Below are 24,384 nucleotides of genomic sequence, written 5' to 3'. Positions count from 1 at the left end.
TAAAGGCATAAATTGAGAGAATCCTGCAGACCCATATTAGACTATGATGAACCACAATGTTTTTGACATGACAAAGAGGCTTTTTGATTAATAAATGTCGTTCCCAGTAATGGCGCGGCTGTTCAATTTTCTCTGTTAATACAACACGAGAAGATAGGGCTCCAGAGTCATTACCACCTCTGTTTACATCTGTCTGCTCTTTATAAAAGAAAACCTTGGCTTCTTGACAAAACAGCCAATCTCAGGGACATATAGGGTCAACTCCTGCAGAGCTGAGGGAATTGGGGCGTAATTGCAAAGAAAACAGATGGTGATGTAGATATTCTGCTTGGTGTTTTACCCTTCAGAGGTGTGATAGTCTAGGGAAAATGAGAAGCATTCAGACAAATCTCATGAATCCTTACTTCTTCGTTCTCGATCTTTAGTGTTGCTAACCGAGACTGCAGTTGGTGGTAGCGCATCAGGAGCTCAGTTTGCACCGGCTGCTGGGCGCTGACCTGGCACACCTATGGAGGACAAACAGGTTGGGTTACACAAAACAACCTGAAGTGTTCAGAGTTACCTTATAAAAGCCAGATCGAGGGAATGAAAGCATTTAGATCCTCTCACCTCATCTCCCATGTGTGGCAGGTATTCAAAGCGCATCGGAGGACAGAACACCTGGTTATGCATATCCATGATCTTGTGCTTATCACTGCGAGAGTCCAGGTTGTCCACCGCATTCTCAATGATATCCAGTCCCTCGTGGCGCGACGTCTCCAGGTTGTACTCTGCAGACAAGTACGTCCTGAAGGTGCGCGCCAAGCTGGCATGGTAGCCAAGATCACAGCACTTTGACAGAAAAAGATATAAAGGACAAATGACAATAAAAATTATAATTAGGTATCTTTAAGAGGGACTGCAAAGGAGGAAAAATCTTTTTGGGATTAATAGCTTCTTAGCAGAGTTTCAACAACATGAGAAGTTAAAATACTGTGTCTTCAGCTTGTTTAGGTGTTTAGAAAAGAACAGATTGGTCCCTATAATGATATATGAAGTTACATTCTCAAAAGCACTAAGATTTTCTGTTATAAGGATTCCTAAGGTTTATTGTAATGAATTGTGTTATTCAGATATAAACAGGATAAAACAAAGTGATAATGTTGTATATAGTAGGTACTTAAGCTCTTTGTATTGCCTTGTTGCTGAAAATGTGCTACATAAATAAAATTACCTTTACCTTCACCTTTAAAGTTGGAATAACTACTTCTATTCTGTTAAGACAAAAATGAATTAGAACCATGTACTTTTTTCTGAAACTGTAATATTTTAATCACACAATGATAATCTTATAATGCAAAAATATATAAAAGTCTTCCTCACTATGATAGTATAGAAAGCCCTTGTACAATACTGTATATAATTCAGAGCATCTCAGAGTGTATGTTCAAGCCTCTTTAATTGACTAAATGCCTAATCATGCTCCTCTACATGGTAATGCTTAAAAATAGAAGAATTACAGGAGCTGGCACTGCGCTACACGAGGGATAATTACAGAGTCTTATCACACAGAGCTGTATGAAGTAACCTAATTAGGCAGAGGATGCTACTGATGACGTTTAAAGGGAGCTAGGGGCAGCTGACAGCACTGTAAATCACCAAGTAAACACTCTTTAAAACTCTTTAGCGCTGAGGAAGTTGTCTCACCCCCTTCTTCTGCACAAGCATCATTTCGACTCTCTGTCAAGTCGGCTCACTAGACCCAAATCTAAGGGGAGTAAATTGGCCCCTTTTTTAAAACAAGCAAACACACTGAGAATGTGTGCATACAAATCCAGAAGCAGCTGGGAGCAGAAGATGATTGAGGAAGCTTTAACACTGTGAAATACTTGAGCCGAATTTAGTTGTGTCTACTATATTCTTTTGAAGTCAAATGAATTTAGCAGGTTTTAGGTTTTGAACCTAAATGTGTGAGTTTGTGAAAGACAAATTTACGGCAGTAAGTTGTGTTGACTTGTTATCAATTTCGTCAAACCTCAAAGAGTTGAATAAACTACAGTTTCTAGGTTAGCAATTAAAAAAGCAATTATTGTGTCCTGAGATGGAAGTGCATTACTTTGATCTGACTCTTGAGTTTTATTAAGGCAAATGTTTATTTTAAGCCAATTTTCAGTGTGCAAAGCTTGAGGATAATGTCCTCTGATGTTAAATGAAATTCATTATCAGATCAGAAATGTTGTTCACGTATTTTGAAACAAGAATTTAAATGAAGTAAAATAATTAGTTATTTTAACTTGATAATGTGAGTAAAAATAATACAGAAACGTGTAATCTTTAACTAGGGTGAGTTTTTTCCTTTCATATTGTGAAATGATTATTTGGTTTAAATTGCAACATTAAGTTAAAATTCACAACTCAAGATTAATGAGCCATTATTAATCTTCTAGCTAAAAAAACAATGTTTAGACACTTGTTTCTTGTTGTTAAATCAACTTCATGAACTTTAATTTCTGAGTTAAAGCAAAATCAAATGTCTTGTTGACTGAAATTGCATTTTCAAGGCAACAGGTGGACTTTCATTTTCAAGTTAAACCACCTTCAAATGTCTTACAGTAAATCTAAGCACTGTTGGTGTCTCTCATTCTCATCACTGTTTTACATGAAGTGATTAAACTGCATGTTTAATCACTACATGAGCTAGTTGAGCTAGTTTGATTCACAGCATATTAGTTTTCAAGATATTCTGATACCCACATTTGATACTCCATGCCTTGACACCACTAAGTAAACACTTGCAAAGCGATCATAACTCATCAGCTGAATTTGAACAATTTATTTCCTGTAACGCATTTTGCTTCCATGAGGTAAATAATCAAGTCCAAGTGCACAATGTCTTGCTGTGACTTAGATATGACAAACAATGCATTTTTTTTCTCACTTACTGTGGTGAAAAGATAAATGAGGATTAGTTTAAATAGATGCAGTTCACCAGGATTTCCAATGACATGGACCATTTAGTGTCCAGAAACCAGATCCACAGCAGCAGCCACACAATGAGGCAAAAGGGCAAATGCTCTCAAAATGTTCATCTATCATCTTTAGATTATTAAGTGACTGCAAATAACTTCCAACAAGTTTTTCAATAAGATGTGTTCACTGAAACATGTCAGCGCTTCTAAACTGATTGGACTGTAAGCTGACTTGAAATATGAGGAGCTGCAGTACTGGGAAAAATATTTCACCTGTTTTTTATTTTTTATTGCACATAAATATTTCAACTAATGAAACAAATGTCAGTGTCAGACAAGGATGACCAGAGTAGTCACAAAAAGAAGAGTTCAAATGACGTGGTTAATCAGTTTTAATTTATGATGATATGAAGAGGGGCAGTTCTATTTTCAACACAGGCCAACGTTGTTTTAGATAGCTTTCTTGCTTTGAAGACTGATTTTCTTTGTTTTTGTTCTGGTTATCTTAGTCTGATTAAAAAGAAATAGTTTAGTGTGACAAAAAAGCAAAAACTGAAACTTTCGCAGAACTGAATGCAAAAATTATGTGTGGGAAAAAAAACAACATTACTACCATACATTTACTGCTAAACTGTCACATAACATCAAATCAAAGTCCATATATCATAGTTTAAACTTTCCTTATCAGCTGTAATCCCAGACTCTTTAGATTGATCAGCTCTAAGTCTGCTTGGTTTTTCATGGTGTGACCAATCATTTCTGCTAAACCAATATTTTTTTTACTCAAGGAAAGAGTTTGTGGAGGCCAAGTTAATGAACAAAATATTCAGTTACTGTTAAAACTTATTTGTTTAATTAGTAATTCAATAAGTGCATTTGTTGAGGTTTAGGTATCATTATTATATTGCATGTAGCTAATTTCATAATGTTTTATTGTGAATAAGTGTTTAATTTTAAGTTTGTATGCTTTATAACTTAATTGGCCATTTTGCAATTTATGTAAATGAGGTGTGCCGCGCAGAGAGCCTTAACGAAGGTGAGAGGAGAGCAGAGAGAAGGAAAGGGGCTGCAAGTAAAATTGACAGAGCCACACGGTTTTTCAACCGTAGTTTTGTTTTGTGGAGGTTTTTAGGAATTTGGTTGCTCTTGTAAAGGATGGCGCAAAAACGGTGGAATAAATTTTTGTTTTACATCTTTACAACGGAGTGCTGTGGAAATTCTTATTTTCCTCTTCAAACACACGAGTAAAATCAGCAAAATTAACCTTGTGGCAACACAGAGTTTATCAAGAACCCTTTTCAATTTTCATCCTACATTTTCTTTTCCAGTCAGATCTCCAAAACATGATTGTGTTGAAACACACATTTTATCAAAGCAATCAAAGGCAAAAATATTTTAAACAAATTATCTATTGTAATAAGAACCACATAACAGAATAAAGTGGCAGAAAATAAAGATTTTCATTCAATTCATTATGACTGTGGTGAAACAAATTAGCCTGGCAAAAGGCCACAAACTCTGTAATTGAAGGGGAAACTTTGATAAGTAATGGAATTAATGAATAAATTTTGCACCTCACCGCAAAAAGGTGCACTGTGTGCAAAGACAAAGTAAGAATGTGTTCATTAAAAAGGAATGTTTTTCTTTTCCAATTCCTGTTAATGTTCCTCTGGTCCCTGAGTGCCGAGCAACTACAGCCAATCAGACGAACAGTTTTAAGCATACATTAGGAGCTGAGAAACCATTTTAAACACTGATGAAGAGTTTATTACAGCGCTATTATCTTACAGTTAAGACACTACTGCATCAGATCTGCCTCTAAATCATTTGTATTTCACTGAATTTTACTCTGCAGAACTCCTAAAAGCAACTAATTAATAACATGACAGAGACAGACAGGACAAATAACATTTTGTCAACACCGATGAAGCCTCATTAATTTATCAGTGAGAAACATGCTTACACATCACTGTTGAAGTAGAACAAATGCATTGCGTCAACTGTCGACAGTCACCAAAAGTTAGTGTCAAGGATTGTTACGCAGCAATTAATAATAAAGAAATGGCAGCATCTTCGTTTACCGAGGCCAGCAGAGCAGCTTGAAAACAAACAGCAAACAGGCTGAGAGGGAATGAGACATGAGAACAGATGGCGAGAAAAGTGACAGTGCTGCAGAGAAAAATCAACACCAGAGGTCCCGGCTGAGAGAGACAAACACATGCTCCAAGCGCATACTTACATCAATCATGTCGGAGACGTCGTGGATATAATATTTTGCCACCACTGCATTGGTTGCTGCCAGGTTCAGCAAATAGTCATTCCTGGCTTTTGTGCATTTCAGCTTATTCTCTGAATACTTGGCTTGCCTCTGAGGAGGAGAGAAGAGAACAAGAGAGGCAGATGAAGGGAAAGTGCTTCTAAATTGAGCAATGGAGGAGTCTTCCTGTACACCAAAGAAACAGTCTGGATGAAGAGACAGGTAGAGATGGCCTAGAAATTTTGAAGGAAGGCTAAAAAGAATCTGCCTCTAGACAGTATTATGTTTGAAAAACTGAGCTGGATTTGCATTTTGTTAATATTATTCCCCTCTACAGGTTTCCCACTGAAGGGATTCCTGTGGTTGCACCGAACTGGTAAAGGGACCAGATTAAAACCCTATTTATGCTTAGCAACTCAACACAGTTGTCAATGTTAAATATTACTGAACAGCTTTATAAATCCCTGCATGACAGAAGTATGTTGACATTTTGAGATTTGCTTTCTAAAATTTCACTGTATGATAACATGACAGCAATGGGAAACTTTATCTCACAACAGAGCTGCACAAATGAGTGGCTCAAACAATGCATCATTTTTCTTCTACTTAACTGCGTTCTACTTTGTGCACCTAAAATTTTAATAAAATACCTTGATATTTGAGGACGTAATGTGGCTAAAAGTGGGGTGTTTTTCATGGCACTCTAGCTGAATATTTATCAAGTATATTTGTTTACCAACTGATTGGATTTTCAGTGCTTTAATTGTTTGGCAGATTAAAGTTCTGCACTTCTCAAGCAAATCACAAAAAGCCTCGTCTTCTTTATTGGTTTTGTACATTTCCCAATTCACTCGAGTTTTCTATTTCCAATTTCAAAAAGCTATTGTGCGCATAGGAGGAAGGAAAAATGAGTAACTCTCTTCCTTCCTTTGCATTCAACCCACTTCCATGCAGAGTAATAAGAGACGAGCTTGCAGTCGAGAGACAAAAAAAAAAAAAAGATGAATCCTCATTGCGACTCTGTGTTATAAATAGTCTGGAGCTTCCAGAGCAGGTGGAGCCACTGACGTTCGCAGGCTAAGGAGAAGTTTTGATTTCCTGCTCCTCAGAGATAATAGGAGTTTCTCTATTTGCATAAAGAAATTCAGGAGAAAGCTAAGAATATAAAACGCATGGTCGCATCCGAAGGACAGAAGGCTCAAGAGAACAAGAGCCTGGCAAGTCTGGCATAGAAAGCGGAAAGCTGCATAAGCTGGAGAGGGAGTCGGGTTATTGCTAGGTTTGGATCTGGCTGAAGACCTCAGACTGCTCCTATGACTGTCTGATGTTAAATTGCTTTCTCTCTCTGCAAGACTTTTTCTCTCCAAATTTTCCAGCTCAAACTATAAACATTTAAAATTGATGAGACTTTCCTCAAGGCTTTTTCAAGCCCAAGTCCTGAGTGGAGAGTTAAAAATTTATATAGCATGCATGAATCCAGTGCAAGGGATAATTACACAACACTCTTCTCTTCTTACACATGCTTACCTTTTCTTTCATCTTCTCAATCTTTCTGGCAGAGCTGCGCCGCGGCTGGCGGTCTTCATGGCGCAGGAGGTTGACGTTAAGATCTCCGGACTTGCTGAACTGCTTTTCTTCCTGCTTTTCTGCGTCTTTCAGCTTGGTCTCAGCGCTGATGCTCTCAGTGTGGTACATGTGGTATGTCTTCATCACCTGGAGGGAGACAAAAAAGACATTGTTCCAGTTATACAAGTAGAATGCATTTTTTCTAAAGTGGGGTTTTCAACAGTTGTTAACAGTCAGTCCAGTTGATCATCCTCTCTCAAGTAAGAGACTGACTGTTGAAAATGACTCCACAATTCACCATTTTATAAAAAATAAAATAAAATAAATAAATAAGTGTTTGTAAATACATTTTCTCTTGAATTCAGCTCGCACTAATCTAAGTATTTTAATCACAACTAATCACCTTTTCAGTTTTGTTTTGTTGCCCAAATTCAGTTAAAACTCGCAAAAAACTGAGATCTTCAGTAGAGAGTGAATTACCGTGCACACAACAACAGAAGAGCATCGACACACTGACAGGACAAAAAACACAGGGAATGAAAAACAAAATGCTTCTCTTACAAAGTTATGTTTTTAGACGAAACAAGAAATGCAAAATTGAAAAGTTTTTCAGCAATATTTGTTAACAGCCTGAGACAAAGGGTTGCTTTGTATTTTTCCCTTGCGGGTGGAATATGTTGGAACCGGTGCACATAAACTAACACAAGCTGAGGTGGATTAATATATGTCACTCGAGCCCTAAAACCAAAATTCATAACACACCAATATGTGCTGTCCTCATTTACACATGAGCCACACTTGTGCAATGAATTGCAACAGTGTTATTGTTGGTTTGAAACCTCCTTATCTCAGCCTGCAGCATGAATAAGAAAAAAATAAATCTTTAAAGGAAATATCATCTCCATTCCAGAGTTCATGGTTTTGAAAGTCTACTTTGATTTTTGCCTTTTCGTTGATGCCTGGTGGATCCGTTTGAGATGTCAATATCCCAGAAAACACAGATGACTCAACCGGATTATTTAATTGGATACAGGGTTGTTTACAGTTTTGTCCCACTTGTCAAATCTCCAATTTACCACCTCACCCCCAGCTCTTTTCTCACTTTTTGTAAGTGCTGATGTTGTTTTACATGTTTTCTACAATTATTTTGTTACTTTGATCTCTTCAAACACAAAATATACTTCTTCCTCAAGACTTAAAAAAAAATCATCATTAGACTACACAGAAGTGCCCTTAATATGTCTTAACCTGTCCCAGATGCTTCTGGAGACTCTCCTCTTCAATCTTTAAGCCTCATAAAGGAAAGTCCAGATGTGAGAGGCATCTTCAAACAGCTCAAGTGGACATAGTTTACTATGAACACCTCAAGATGTTTGACAGTCAATATAAATAATCATCGCACAGCTGGATGCCTTTCATCTGGAAGCTACAGATACATTTTTGTTGGGTTACACAACTGTAATTTACTACTACTTCCTCTTCCATGTCAGTTGTTTATGAAAATGCAGCTTAAGGTCAATAACACTATAGGTCAATAACAGCACCGAGTTTTTACACATCTGATCAGACAGGATGCATAATGTGATCTCCATCAAAGCCAGACTGCCACAGATGTTTTGGTAAATCCAAAAAGTCTTCCAGTTAAGTATTGGCAAACATATGCACTGCTAAAGGACTTTATGCAGTTAAAAATGACCCAAAAATCAAGTTACTTAATCCAATGCTATGTTATGTCATAAAGCATAATAATTCAGGTGTAACAACCAAACAATTGAAACTGAAGAAATTATGTAAAACTATTTTTTGCAGAATACAATTTATTAAAATAAGTTCCTCATTGGTGAAGAATAGATTAAGACACCCCCATATTATCTTTCACAGAAAATGCCAAATATTACACACAGGTTTGTTAGAGCAGCCATATATTTTTCTAACACTATACACAACATTTTAAGCGATATACATTGCTGTTGTAACTTTGATGAACTTTTTCTAAAATTTGTTAAACCTCCAGTTGTCACTGACTCTCTTATCCACAACACCCGCAGCTAGTAAGACCAAGTAATTTGCAGAAATGTTTTGCTTTAGCTGTCTCTACAAGAAGTGTGTGTGTGCTTGAGTCCTGTGACAACAGCCGAGGGCCACCTGGTCTCTAAGCTGGGATTTAAAAGTCAGTGAAATAAAAGGCTGGATATTTTCTTAATGTGCAATGTTTTATCTTACACTAAAGCAAAAACCAAAGCAGATTTTTCAAAACATGCATTGCCCAGATTGGATATAATCACTAAAGGTAAGGATATCATAATAACATATATATATACAGTATATATATGTATATATATATATAAACTCTCTCTATAGATATAAAGGGGAATACAAAAGAGGACAAAATACTTTATTCAGAACCACTTCGATACATCCACCATAGAAATTCACAGCCTGGTTAAAAATATGTTTTACTATAACATCTTATCTTCAAGTCATCTGCTGCAATTACATCACTATCCCTGCATAATGAGGTGTAAAGAGCTGCGGTAGAATGATGACCTATCCTGGGAACATGCTGCCTCTCACCTCATGGAGACCTAATGTTCATAACTTGGAAATAAATGACATAACATTTTTTAACTCAAAAACACAACGCGCCGCTGGATGAATGACTGCGCCCAAACCAACAGGCTGAGCAAGGTTTCTAGGGGAAACCTTGGCAGCTTTAACACTTCTTAAAATTGTCTTCAATTTCAATTGTAAATGATGTGTCATTTACAAGGATTGACACATCAAGCCTTGTAAATGATGTGTCTGTTCAATAATGGTGAAAAATCTCTATAAAAGTTGGACCAGTTCATGAAAGCAGACCGTACAAAACAATCTGCATAACAGGCCTACGAGTTTCACCAAATTCATGGAAAATATATGAAGTTCAGTGTAGCTTTAATGGACTTAAACAGAAACAATGAATGAGGAGCATCACAAACCAAAAGAATAAAGCTACATCAAAACCTGACGCTGGTGTTGACAAAAGAACACCTGTATGTGAGACAGACGTGCAGATATGAGACTCAAGGTGGCGGATCCGAGAGATAAAAGAAGCTGAGTCTTTATTGATCCCGGGAGGAAATGTTGTCGGCATGGCAGGATATTAATTCAGGTAGAAACCAAGAGAGCAATAATTCTCTGATCTCTGTTGATGACACCAGCAATAGGAAGTGCCGACTCATAACTTTCCCTCATTTTCTCAACTCAGAGCCAGTGCTAATATCAAGTTAAATGTTTCTTTTACTTTAGATAAAACAGCCACTGGGGTCAACATGTACATTATTGGGTTTTCAGCTGTTAAAAATATGTTGGCTGAAACACAATTCTCAAGTTTTTTCCAGTTTTATGTGAAAGACCAATGCAAAGTATCAAGGGGTACACGAATACACGGATATTGTAAAATATAATAACTGACTAAGGAGTTCTCTGAAATGTAATTTGTTCAGCTAATTGGACTTCAGAAAAGTAAAGTGTGCAGACAAAATGAAGAACATGACCCAAAACTTGGAAATACTTAACAACTCTGATTGAGAGTTTGACAAAAATGAAAAGGCAGAATACTATAAGCACAATCTCTTTACACTAAGTGCATCAAATGAAAAAAAAAAGTTTTAAAAAGTACTTTGTGCAAAAATGTACTAGCTTCTGCACAGAAACGATTCATTTCAACGACAGACACAGTTTGTTGATGTAGCATTTCTTTTTCCATCTGAGCTGCAAAGTTTTACGTAACTCCCACAAACTGTGTTACAATTAAAAGGAATGAGGCTCCATGTTCACATTAGGATGCTTAGTTAACTGCCAGATCTTAGCAGAGGCCAAGTAGATCATAATAAGAGGGGTAATCTGAGTTTTATTACGCTCCTTTCTGAAGGAGGAAAATGGAGAAAGCAAATTTGTAATTAAAAAAAAACTACTGAATGAGTAGTTCTGCACAAGTTCTCTGAGCGGCCAACATATAGCAAGCAGAGCAGCCTCGTACAATTAAAGATATTAAAAGATACTTGTTGAGAGCACATGCATCTGATATTCCTGCTTGTTGCTGTGACACTCAAACCCACAGATGACTCGATCGGGGAAAGTTGCCAATGCTACCCTTTGATATTTTTGACTCTTATTACACTGCTAAGATGAATAAGTCATATAAGTCAGCTCTGCCCTGTCTTCTGTTTCACCTCAGGGGGCAGAAGATTGCTGAATTTGCTTGGAGCTCGTCCAGTTTTAGACACTAAGCCTCTCTAAGTAAAAATGCACCAGAGCAGAAAAAGTGCCCAGTGCTCTTATCCTTGTGCTACAGTTAACTTTGTGTGGATTCCCCTGCAGAAAATTCCACTGTTTACAAGCTAATTTTCAACAATACTAGATTTGAGAACAACATCTTTGCAAAAATATGTAAATCACTTCACATGATCGAACAAAACAATGTGATTTTGTTTGTGCTGTAAAGTGATGATATAATACCACAGCATGTTAGACACTAAAATAAATAGAGAAAAAAAAATCTCTGATCTATCCCATTAATGTTGCTGATAAATGATGCAGTGCTGATATGTGACTGACTATTTTTCTACAGAGTAGTTCCGGTCTTAAAACAATAAATTACCTATTGTATGAAAAATTCATAAGTTAAATCTGTCAAGTAAATACGGACCTATCCATAAGGTTATTTCACAGGCCCTCTGATGTAAGATAGAAGCTGCAGGATACAAGAAAGCTGCTTGCAGCTGAAAAAAGTAAAACATGTTACAAGGAAGCAAGGCAAATACAAAGATGCATCTCACAACTCTCACAGGTCATACTAACAACAATACTCTTAAGCTACTACAGTGATTCCCAACCCTGTCCTATATGTTTTAGATGTGTCTCTGTCCCAGCACACCTGATTGAAATGACTGCATGATCTTCTCTCCATGCCATCAGGGAAGCTGAAGCCTGCTAATCACCACAGCAAGGAGACAATTAAAACATAGGGTATCCAGAGTCAGACCTCAAGGGCCGGTATTCTGCATGTTTTTCTTCTCTCCCTGAAAACATCAGAATCTAAAGATGGATCAGTGATTGGGAACCACTGAGCTAGAAGAAGCACCAAAGGTGTAAGAAGTTTCTGAAACTATTCAGAAGCTAGTTTCTGCATGAGCATATTGACTGTTCATCCAAGCTTTTATAGCTGACAGAAGTCACAAGATAACGGAAAGCTGAATTTATTGGAGTAATTTTCTTCTTTTGTGCATTTTGTCTGACATGGAACATGCTGGATTTGTCAACATATATTTGAAAAATCTCAAGTAAATGATGGTTGAGCTCAGTGAATTCAGTAAATTCAAGTGTGATACCATGCGAGGATGCCCCCAATGCAATTAAATTTCCGATCGCAGATCACAATCAAAGTGAAAGGTTGTGGAAAACCACAGAGCAGGGTCAGCAGATGCTGAGGCATTAGTGTGAAGAGATTGAGAAAGTTTAGAAAGTTAAAAGACAAAAAACCTCTAATCCTTTGTATGACCTTTATATCCGTTTAAGAACAGTGTGTACAGAGATTCAAGGTATTGGTTTCTATGGCCACACAGCTGCATCCAAACCTACATCATCAAGTGCAATGCAAAGCGTCGAATGCAGTGGTGTAAAATAGGTCACAGTTGAACTCTATAGCAGAGGAGGCAAGTTCTCTGCACTGTTGAATCATGTCTCTCATCTGGCAATCCAAGATGAGACTGAAATGTGCCAGGAGAAGGGAAACTTGTCTGACTGCATTGCAGCAAGTCTAGTAGCAAGTTTGGTGCGGAGTGGATTGTGGTGTGGATTCATCCCTTTAGATCCAGTGAGAGGAACTCTTAGTGCGTCAGCATAGCAAGACATTTAGGACAATTTTAGGCTCCCTAGCTCTTTGTGGAACAGTGTGGGGACGGTCCTTTCCTGTTTGAACATGACAGGACACCAGTGCACCATGTTGTGGTCCATAAATAAGTCTTTATGGACTTATTTTTGTCCTGGCAGAACCTCTTTGGGATGAGTTAGAGGGGAGACCACAAACTAGGCCTTCTTGTCCAACATCGGTGTCTGACCTCACAAAGACACTTCTGGGAGAAGGGCCAACAATTCCCATAAACACACAAAGTTCAAGCTATTATAGCTTCAAATAGTGGGCTGATATATTAAACTCTATGTATTAAGAATGAAATGTTGGCATGTGTGAAAGAAGGCAAGGAAATAAGCGAGAAAGTGTGTAACAGAGACAACCTAACTAATTTATACCAGGGAATAAAACCGGTCATAATACTAACCTGAATATGAAGCATTATATTGCATCTTAGTTAGTCAACATGTTGCATGAACAACTAGAAAAGACTTAGTAAATACTATTGTCAGGAAGGGTTTCCAACTTCTTAGCCCTAATTCCCCTGTCACACTTTTGCATATCTGCCTTTCGATGCGCTGCTTCAGTATTGCTTTTCTACACATCTGGTACTATAGTTAGGTGAGTTTAGGAAAACAAGGCATTGCAAATATTGCTTTATTACCATGTTAATTTTCTACACTAAAAATGTCCTCTCTGCTCATTGTGAATACAAAGATTTGTATGGACAGTGAGAGTCCATCCAACAGACCAACATTTAGACGATTGGAGTTTTATTGTACGGCACGTGAAATTTTATAGACTACGTAACATTGCATCCAAGCAGCTCCTTGTGATTGGCATTGCAATGACAATTTACAATTTAATAAGTTGTGGAGCTCTAGATTTGCATCATAAGCAACACATATGATGTCAGTAACAGAAGATAGTATTTCACAAAATGCATTAACTTTCTTCACATTTAGGCTCAGATAAATTGACTTTAGATAGATGACAAGATAGCAAATAGTGTGGCAGCACGCGATCTGTGAATTCATAAAGGTGTTTCTTCAGCCCAGCATCCTGAAGTTGGTATGAGCTCATAGTTCATCCAGATGTGGATGTGATTACAGCTTACAAACTGTGCCACATGTTCCTTTAAATCATTCACAACTACCTGTTCCCTCTGCTGCTGTTCGTCATCATCGTTCATCATCAGCTCATTCTGTTGGTGTATGTTCTTAGTCATCCAGGAAATGGCAATCTTAACCATTTAAATTGAAGGCAACTGGACTTCTTCTCATCAACTCAGTTGTACAAATCCAATATTAAACGGATTTAGAGAAACAAAATGGAAGGAAAAACCTCCTTGCTATATCAAAGTTTAATAATCAATTTGTTTACAAACCAATGACCTACAACAACTTCTGCAACTAATCAAGACAAAAAAAATCAAAAGCATATGGCGGAAAGTTTTCAACAAAGTTAGCATTCTTACAGCAAAGCATGTGTTTGCTTTTTATCTAAAGGATTTTCTAAAAGGCAACAAGAACAATCACATATTAGGCAGAGCCCTCAATAATGCACAGAAATATAAAGTAAAGACGTCAAATGAAAAAATCAAATGGAAAATAGGACAAGATGTCAGAAAGATCAAGTGAGGATGAAAAATTTTGTCCTGGTACGGCGATGAGATGAGGTGTGAGAGATCAATCTGCGGGAGATGCAGTCTATTACTCACAGTGTAAAGTTCATTTGTCACCTTCACCAGCTCCTCGTGCATCTGGATCCCAATTTCTTTGCTCTGGAAAACAACAAGATGGGAAAAAGGTTTGTCAGTCGTGACCTGATGGAACAAGCACAGTCGACTGTCCCAAAGGTATGACTTTGGTGAGTCAAACGGCATTTACTGCAGCAGGTTCAATGTCCGTAACTAGTTCAGAGAAGTCAACAATAATTCACTGGAGCAACGACTCAGCTCAGATTCTCCTTAAAAAGCTGCAGCCTTGATCCGTCTCTCCAGGCAAGTCGACAACCATTCACATCTTGAAACGTGACCAAGACAAGTATCATCCTGACTTTGTTAGGAAACAACTTAGTTGTCTAAAGGGGACACAGTGTTGGGTTATGTGATCATAGGCACTATTAGTGTGATTATTCGTACTGCAATTTAAAAGCCTGACTCTCTTAACCCATGTTGAAAACTGAAGAGTCAAGTGCAGAACTGATATTAGAAAGAACAACATATATGCTGCTCAACACAACACAGGCAGCTTACGAGGCAGCTCAAATCTGCACAGCATGTCGCAAAATTAAACTTTTGTGCTAACATATAACATGGGATTGAACTGATAAAACTAGAAAAATCTCGTCATGGAGCTCACATTGTGTTGCTAAGATCCCATCAAAGTTTGTTTTCCTGTTTCTTAGAGAAAAACAGAAATGGGACTAGATGAAAGCAAGGTCAGAGACTATTGCAGACGAGGCTGGAAGAGCAGTGGCGGGGTTTGCAGGGCAGTCTCACTGCAGACCCTACACTGAACTCAATCATAATGGAAAGAGGAGGAGGAGAGCTTTACTAACCGACCAAATGCCTAAATCCCCTTTAAAAATACACAAACTCTTCAAAATAACAATTGTCACAACTTTTGACACACATCCACACTGACGTGCTAGCAATCAAACCACACAGAAAGTTTAGCACTCTCATGCTAGCTTGCTTAGTGGGAGATTTACCTGTCACATTGAAAATAGTAGTGGTTTGTGTAGGAGCAACAGAAAGCCTTTATTTGACGTGTGAAAGTGCACAAACAGCAGGACACATCATTGTAACTGTGTCAGACCTAAAAGAAGCATCACCTCTGCAAACATACCAAAAAAATCAGCTTATTCTGATGTGATGTAAATTAGCTCTCTTATTTAGCACTCTTTAATAAGCAACTTGAAGTATATTTTAAAACACATACATTGGAGACCACAGATAAAAACAACCAAAGGAAAGAACATGAATCCTACTTGTCAATGTAACTTATTTAGAAGCATTAATCTGGGCAATCAGAAGGCATTTGTATACAAATTACAAATTGTTACCCACTTTTTCCCCCAACCCCTTCTCACCACCAATCTTCTATTGCTTTGCACACTAAATCTTTCTTTACTGTAGATGAATTATAATTGTATTAGATGAATCATTTCCAACTCTGCAAACAAAATTTGCACTGAACAATAAAATATAAAATGACTTTGTTATGTTATGTTAAAAAATCTTTCAATTTCCACAAATTCCATAAATAATTTTAAAGGATAACCATAAAACCGTTTTCAACAGTCAAAGCCATGACTAAATGCATTCACTGAGCAATGCTTTTTATTTTTACACAAGGAAGACAGGAATGTGTTGTAAAACAGATGAGCAATACCTGCAGAAACCAGAACCAGAGAGATAAATTCAAAAGAAGGTGAAAGTTGTTCACACCTGGCTTGGAAACAACTAAAGCTGCTAGGTCTGAAATTAGCAATCTTTATTTTAACATGTGTGCATGAAATTTGTGTCAAAAAAAAGAATTGCATTACTGGTTGCAGAATTGGGAAATGTACCTGGAGTGCAAGCATTAAGCTGTGTTTAAGTAAGCTTTTCTGAACTCGATGAACATGATGCATCCTCTGAGGGCACTAGCAGCTGGTGAGCAGCATCTGTATGCATCAATGGCTCTGAGCTGAGACAGACTGCAGCATGCACTGCAGAGGTTTATGAGCGGGGAGGGTTCACCCAGCAAGCCAACAACCATGATGCAACACACACTTAGCGCCATGACAGGTGGGCTGTAATAGCCTGCAAATGCATATTTTTTAAAGGCGTAATCTGACATATGTAGCTGCACAGAAGCCTCACATTGTATACTCTTTTATATTTTTGTAAGTGAGACAAAAGAAGCAAACAGGTGGAACATAAAGTCTTCACAACTGTGATCAAAGGTACCGTTAGCCAATAAAATTGGAAAATTAAAAACACCCCTGTAAATTCCCCGTAAGATTTAGTCTCATTCAAACTAGGGAGCTGCTTTGTTAAATTTGGATAATTACAAACTGAACTAGTCACAATAAAACAAGACAACTGATTAAAAATTTGATACATGGTTACAACAATTCATTAAACAACTGGAGTCAATCATCTACAAAAAGTCTGAAAATCCTTTCTTTAATGTTTTTTAATGACCGCAAGTTAGTTTACGATTGTGTTTCAAGGTGGCAATTATTAATGTATATGTATAACAAAATGTTTTCAGGGTGGTTTATCTTCATGGACAGAATCAGAAAATAACGAGCAAAATAACAGTAAAATCAAAAACTTTCAGATATGAGAAAAACACATTTCCTAAACCAAATATAAATAGTCAAATAATTGTTTAAAAAAACAACTATTTATTTTTTAAATAATTTTTTTAATTGTTTAAAAATAGCTTGCAAAAAATAGCCTGCTCTGTGTTTTTTTCACATAGAAAAAAATAGTTTTTCTCTGTGATTTTTGTACAGCAAGCTGTGAGACATTGCTGATTTAAAAATGCAGATTTTGTTTACTTGGCAAAAACTATTTACTGTTCACCTTAAACACATCATAAAAATGTTTTTCATAACCAAAGAAACTAGACTTTTCGTTTGAATTAAACCAAAATATAATTCTTTGGCCTAAACTCAAAGCTTTATTAGATTAACAGGCACTGCTAATCACCTGGCTAACACCATCCCTACAGTGAAGAGTAGTGGTGGCAGAATCATACTGTGGGGTTGATTTTCTGCATCAGGAACGTCATGACTAGTCTGCATAAAAAAATTAAAATAAAAATTATTGCACATTTCTCTAAAGAGCCGTTTTGCTGGATATATCCAGAATATTATAAGTAGATTTTTAAAAAGAAAATCCCAAGTCTATTTTGCAATAAGGCTGTAGTTAAACAAAAAAAGAAAGAAAGAAAAAGGACTGTTGTGTGAACAGTTTCCAGGGTCATTAACTTTAGTACCCATACTGTAGTTTGGGACCAAAATGGTTAATGGTGGTGAAAACTAAATGTTTGTCTTAAGTTATTTATTTTCGTGTAATATATCTGCCAACTATAGCTGCAGCAGAGCCATCCATTCATCTTTACATATGTGGAAACAGATGTCTAAATCTGGTTTGGTTTTTCTTCCTTTTCAGGTCTGGAAAGGTGTCGACACACACATCTGAGTTTTAACCTACAGGAAAGCCCGCAAGGTGAAAACATCATTCTGGTGTTTGGATAAGACCCAAGTTATTCCTGCTATGTGCTGACGGTCAGCCAGATGTTGCTCACACTCATAGGGGATGTAGAGTTTAGGATGATAAGGAAGGACACTTTTTTAAGCCATTTAGCCTTAAAAGCCTAAATGGCTTTTAAGGCTCTATAGACCATGAAAACATCAGGTAGGTTACAAACATTGGACATGTTCACTGTCCAAAGTCAAACATACATAAACAAAACCAGACAAAAACAGCTCTATACATTTTACAGTAATTGTAAGGTTTACAATTTAAATATCTGCAAATGGGTTTAAGTGTCACGAAAACTCACTCAACTACACATGAACCAACGACTGTGTGTAGAATATTAAAATAATACGCACATGAACAACATGACATTGAGGACAACAGTTTATAAAAACAAATACTCAAAGTTAACTAGCTGTGCTTTATGTCTTCTTTTGTAGTTAAACATGTTTGTGCACTTGTAGCACACTAAGATCAATGGGGTGACAGTTTCACTGACCTTCTTGAACAGGCGGATGATGTCCTCACTGATCTGAGCCAAGCGCACAATGACGTTGTTGGTGTAGATGTCGCTGAGCGTGGCATGGTCTCGGCTCTCACGCCTTGTCTGGTTCAGCAACAGATACCAACAGTTTACGGAGGACAGCAAGTGCTGGTCTTTCCTGGAATGATAACAACAGCAATACACGGGTGTCAGGGGATCCATAAGAATGAAACCCAGAGCAACTAAGTGTTCCTGGGAATTGCAAGATAAATAACCTCAACTTCAAGTAGACTTTATTTTTTTCCCCCGAATGAGAATGTTCTCCCCTTCCACCAAACGGCATCATGGTTAGTAAAGGATACATTTTTAATGCTGGTGACCATAATAATCCAGAGAGTCAAGAGCAATATTGCTGCATAATCAGTTTATACTTTGCCTTGGATAGTTTCAAACAGAGGGAACAAGGTGCAATTATATCTATCCAGACACGTGACCAATCCAGACCTGTCTCTGCCACATTGGGGTTTTAATCAATCAAACAACCCTGGGGGAGGGGCATAGACTAAACAGAGCAAGGGGGAAATGAGAGTGAAGCAGGAAGAGAACCAGGACAGAGTGGAGAATTGGGTTTCACTGTGAAGAGAAATGGATAAGCACCACCAACATCAAAGGCATCCTCTGCAGAGAGCTTTCATGATGCTGATCACATTGAATGAAGCTGATAAGTGGCAAATAAAGTGGGTTCATCTTTATATCTAAGTGAACAAAGATACAAAAACCTTATCATCCTAAGAAAACACAGATCAGGTTTTCTTTTCAGCGATTTTACATTTTCATTAAGTGGTCAGGGGTTTTGGTCTCTTAGACAGCCAAATCGTTTAAAAACAGATGCTATTGTTGCACCCTCACACACATATAAATAATAGCAATGCATGATGGGTAGAATCCTAGGTCTCTTTTTGCCATATTATTAAAAGCCCCATGCATATATTTATACTTAATTTTCACAATTAATTTAACCTACAATACTGACACAAGACTGACTTACTTTTGTGTTGAATGTCTGTTTTATCATGACATTCCAACCAATGACAAAACAGAAAAACATTTTCACTTTTCTGCTAAATTTACCAACTGCACACGACGCCGGCTCCACCCCCCATGCTGACGTAGAGCAATCCTCCCCCAACCATTCCAGGGCACTTGTCAGCAACTGACCAATCAGTATGGACCTTACCACAGGGGCCGCTTTTCATTGGCTGATGCCCATTCTACGTGATCACATGCGTGGCCTTCTCACTTCCCGTTAGCTAAGTAGCTACAGCATAATGGCAGTACTGATGCAACTTCTACACCTTGAAGCCTGTCTGCTACACAGTCTTACGTTAGCTAAACAGATCAATATGCAATGTGTCTGTATCTGACATACACTAAAGATTTTATTTTAGCAGAAAAGGCTTTGGACTAAACTGTTACTCGTGTTAGCCACGTTAGCACCAAGTACAGCTAGTCAATCAACCATCGCTGTGTTCAGGGAAGCGCTGATTAATAATCGAGAAATAAATATCAAACCTGGAAACTTGATATCGTAACGGACTGAATGTTATGTTATTAACGTAATCTTGCGGGGCGCAGGCGGTTGCCTCGGTAACAGGTGTGCTTAAACTACAAAGAGAGAGAGAGAGTAAAAAGGTAGGAGTGGTTTTGAGTTGATCACCTGTTCGGGTTATTTTACCTTTGTTTACCTTTGCTGTGGCGCATTACAGCCGCTGTAGTTTCTAAACGTTGGACTAATTACCTCGTTCGTTTGTGAGTTTACGTCATTCACAACAAACATCAAATAGAACAAATATATTTCATAAAATTTTAACAAACAAATGGCTTCTACCGCGATAATTATGTGAAATTAAATTAATTATATCCCAGCTTCAGAAGATTTGCCTTTACCTTTACAGAGCTCTTTGGTTCCTCCTATCAGTCTGTAGCTTCTCATATTGACGTCATCAAACCAAATTTCAGATCTACCATAACTGACTGACACCTGCTGGCCTCAGGTTTGAGAAACCAGTAACCTCCTCCCAGATGATAACATGAACTTGTTAGTTCCTCTGTCCGTTGTAGTAGCTGATATATTGTGAAAATCCGGTAGAAATGATGCACTAATGGAGTCATGTTTACACAGAAACAACTTGCCGCGAGGCTTTATTTGTGAGACTTGCGGTCACGTGGGTCGGTTGTGGGCGGAGCTTGGTAAGGTCCATGCTGCAGTCAGAGAGATTTTGAGGAATATAATAGATAATCACGGTCCAAGTGGGTAATATGCAATCCCGACAGCCGTTACCCAGAATATGTAGAGGGCGGAATACAATTAATCACATTTCCAAAAGCAAAAAGGAGTCTGGAATATCATGGACTGCAGCCCACCTGACGTCCAGTTGAGTGAAACTGATGGACCGAAACTACCAAGTTAGTCAGCACCACGAAGGTAACCGGGAGTAAACATCCCTTTTTTTTTTGTTATGACACTTACTGTTAGCTCCGTGCTAAGGACTCAGGCTCTGTGCTGACAACGTCAAAAACGCACAACTCAGTTAAATTAAAATAACAATGCTAAACATCTAATCATTTCCAGATCAATAAGTTAAGGTACTGTAGTTATGCTGGATTTTAAGCGTGTAGATTCCAACAGTAGCTCTATGGCTGCATGAAAACAGACTGAAGTTACTGTTATACTGACATTTAAACACCATTTCATGCTACTGTTTATTTCTAAGCATTTTCCTGAAGGCAGATTTTCACAAGTTGGTATTAGTTAAGTAATTACTCACCTATTTTGTACGTGCAAAATGCATCGACAGCTTCAAACTCACATCCAACCAGATGTTTTTTGTTCCTCGTTTTCCTTTTGGGCTTTATCGTTGATTTCACCGTTATTTCCCCGCTAATAACCATATGGACCTGACATAGGACTAGTTACAGAATTTTCTTGCCCGCCGTCTTTGCCTCAATGTTGGTTTATAAGGCAAAAATGTCTCTGGTAACGCATTGAGGTCTGTTAGTCTGCCTTAGTAACAGTTTGCTTGTCGGAGGAAAGCTCTACTTCCGCAAGGGGGCGGAGCCGTCATGTCAAATTGACAAAAAAAAACCATTTTCACTTTTCAGCAAAATTCACCAAATGCGCAGTTCTTGTTAAGTAGTAGGAAACAACAGGTATTTCAAAAGAGCAGAAGAAATCTTATGGTTTTTGAACAATAACAATATTTGTTATTATTTGTTGCTAAGAGACGAGCATGTTTTCTGGTAACCAAGTGCCACAAATCTGATCTGATCTGATCTTTTGCAAAATTTACCAACTGTAAATTTCTTGAGTCTTAGCAGATGAGCAGTATTTCAACAGAGCTTATGTTTTATAAACAATAATATTACTTGTTATTAATTTGGTGTTAAGAGATGGAAGTTTTTTTTTTCTAGTAACAAACTGCCATGAAGTATAAATCCGATTTTTACTTTTATGTTGAATATTTGTCTTATAATTACCAACAATGACAAAAAAAAAAACATTTTCACTTTTCTGTAAAATTCACCAAATGCACAGTTCTTGTTTAGTAGTAGAAGATAACTGGTATTTCAAAAGAGCAGAAGAAATCTTATTCTTTTTGAACAATAATAATATTTGTTGTTAATCTGTTGCTAGGAGATGAGCGAGTTTTCTGGTAACCAAGTGCCACGAAGTAAACATCTGATTTTTAGTTTTGCTAAATTTAACAACTGTAAATTTTTTGTGTCTAAGCAGATAAGCAGTATTTCAAAAGAGCTTGTGTTTTATAAACAATAATATTACTTGTTATTATTTGGTGTTAAGAAATTAGCTTTTTTTCTGGCAACGAAATGCCACGAAGTATAAATCAGATTTTTACTTTTGTGTTGAATGTCTGTTTTATCATATATTTGCGACCAATGACATAGAAAAAAAAAACAAAAACATTTTCACTTTTCTGTAAAATTCACCAATTGCACAGTTCTTGTTAAGTAGTAGAAGATAACTGGTATTTCAAAAGAGCAGAAGAAATCTTATGTTTTTTGAACAATAACAATATTTGTTGTTAATCTGTTGCTAGGAGATGAGCGCTTTTTCTGGTAACCAGGTGCCAGGAAGTAAACAAGATTTACCAATTGTAAATTTTTTGTGTCTAAGCAGATAAGCAGTATTTCAAAACAGCTTATGTTTTATAAACAATATTACTAATTTAGTGTTAAGAGATGAGCGGGGTTTTTTTGCGTAACAAACTGCCACGAAGTAAAAATCTGATTTTTACTTTTGTGTTGAATATTTCTTTTTTTTATAATTACCAACAATGACAAAAAATAAAAAAACATTTTCACTTTTCTGTAAAATTCACCAAATGCACTGTTCTTGTTAAGTAGTAGAAGATAACTGGTATTTCAAAAGAGCAGAAGAAATCTTATTCTTTTTGAACAATAATAATATTTGTTGTTATTCTGTTGCTAGGAGATGAGCGAGTTTTCTGGTAATCAGAAAACGTGCTCATCAGTAAACATTTGACTTTTACTTTTTTAAAGTAAAAATCAGAAGGCAGTGCATCAACATTAACACCAACATTAGGGACAAGGGTCTACTAGAAGTAGCCTTTTCCATAAAATAAGCTTTTTAGCTATTTTTTTATTCATTAGCCATGTTTAGCACACTGAATGGAGGAAGTCAATGTAAGACAACATGCAAGTGACATTCCACATGCCACTGGAAGTATTTAGGCTAACATTAGCATTTTGGATAATTTGATCTAATATGCTAATTTTAACATACTGAATGGAGTAAGTCCATGTTACTCAACATGCTTGTGACTCTCCACATGCTATTGAGTACGCTGTAGCTTACTTTAGCATTGATGCTAATTTTTAGCATCAGAATTCCAAGTGATGGGCACACTTTGGCAGGCCCCGTTTAAACTTCTAGTTTGTTGTTGCTCCTCCTACTTCATTCTCTTAAAAACACAAGAAGATGTGTGTATCAATTAAACTACCCTCATGAGCTTATTAGCTGTTCAACACAAGTGTTGCATTACTTGTGTTGTCTCTAAAGTGTTGTCCCTAAAAGACATTTAGCCTTTAGAATACTGCTCTTTTATCAAACATCTACGGTAAAGTTATGTAAATAATAAATAACGGTATTTATCTAGCATTTATAAACCAATTATCCAATATTTCAAAGACACTGTGTGTCTTTAGTGATGTGCCTATTAATACTTAGTAAAAACAAACACAATGACAAGTGAGTATAAAAACAGACGTATATTCAACATGGTAGCTGAATGAGAATTAAGTTGAGGAATGAGAGAGCCTGAAATGTGAAGAGTGCAAATGCTTCATACGGAGGACAAAAGCTGTGAAGACTTGAAAGAAACAGAGGGCACAAAATCTGTTGTTCCCTCGCTGATGCCCTCATTTCACAGAAATGAGGAGCAGAGGGCCGTTAATTAGGCCGGAGTGCTTCACCAGCAGCGTCTCTGGGAGCCGAGTCTGTTAACACTGTACTAATTGTAGCTCTTTGGCTTGTTTTATAGCACTGACACAGACCAGTTTCTATGTCTTCAGGGGACTGTCAATCACGAAAGACAAGCTGTACCACAAATTCTTTTCTTTGTACTTCCCTCCATCTTCCTACAAAGGACCTGCAGATTGCATGCCCTCTGATAACCAAGATATATCACTAACAAGTAGAAAAGGCCAAACACTGAGCTGAAAGGTTTCCGTTGACGTTTGGGGTGAAAAAAGGAGTTATACACAGTCTTTTTGCTTCTACTGCATCGTTTTCACCCAGTAGTAATTGACCACAGTGTCTTGCAAAACTATTTATATTCCTTGAACTTTTTCCCATTTTGTCATATAACTAGTAACTTAGGGTGTTTTCACATCTCATAGTCTGGGAAACTCAGTTCAATTGGGGACCAAAAT

General features: G+C 37.2%; 1 protein-coding gene across 3 annotated transcripts in view; it reads right to left on the bottom strand.

Moving 5' to 3' along the window:
• srgap3 (SLIT-ROBO Rho GTPase activating protein 3) overlaps nt 1-24,384 on the bottom strand; it is a 69,036-nt gene that overhangs the window by 17,272 nt on the left and 27,380 nt on the right. For 2 of the 3 annotated variants that reach the window (XM_032549134.1, XM_032549135.1), the window contains exons 3-8: nt 18,427-18,589; nt 14,385-14,447; nt 6,733-6,918; nt 5,188-5,316; nt 610-831; nt 405-506 (exon numbers count right to left, since the gene is read on the bottom strand). In XM_032549134.1, the coding sequence (XP_032405025.1) occupies nt 405-506; nt 610-831; nt 5,188-5,316; nt 6,733-6,918; nt 14,385-14,447; nt 18,427-18,589 (865 nt within the window). Of the gene's footprint in view, nt 1-404; nt 507-609; nt 832-5,187; nt 5,317-6,732; nt 6,919-14,384; nt 14,448-18,426; nt 18,590-21,239; nt 21,499-24,384 lie in introns of those variants that run through there. The other variant, XM_032549136.1, reaches the window with a different exon arrangement.

Source organism: Xiphophorus hellerii, chromosome 20 (assembly GCF_003331165.1).
Source record: "Xiphophorus hellerii strain 12219 chromosome 20, Xiphophorus_hellerii-4.1, whole genome shotgun sequence".
NCBI classification, from domain to species: Eukaryota; Metazoa; Chordata; class Actinopteri; order Cyprinodontiformes; family Poeciliidae; genus Xiphophorus; species Xiphophorus hellerii.
The sequence above is the reverse complement of the archived record's forward strand: the minus strand, read 5'-3'. Positions and strand labels throughout refer to the sequence as shown.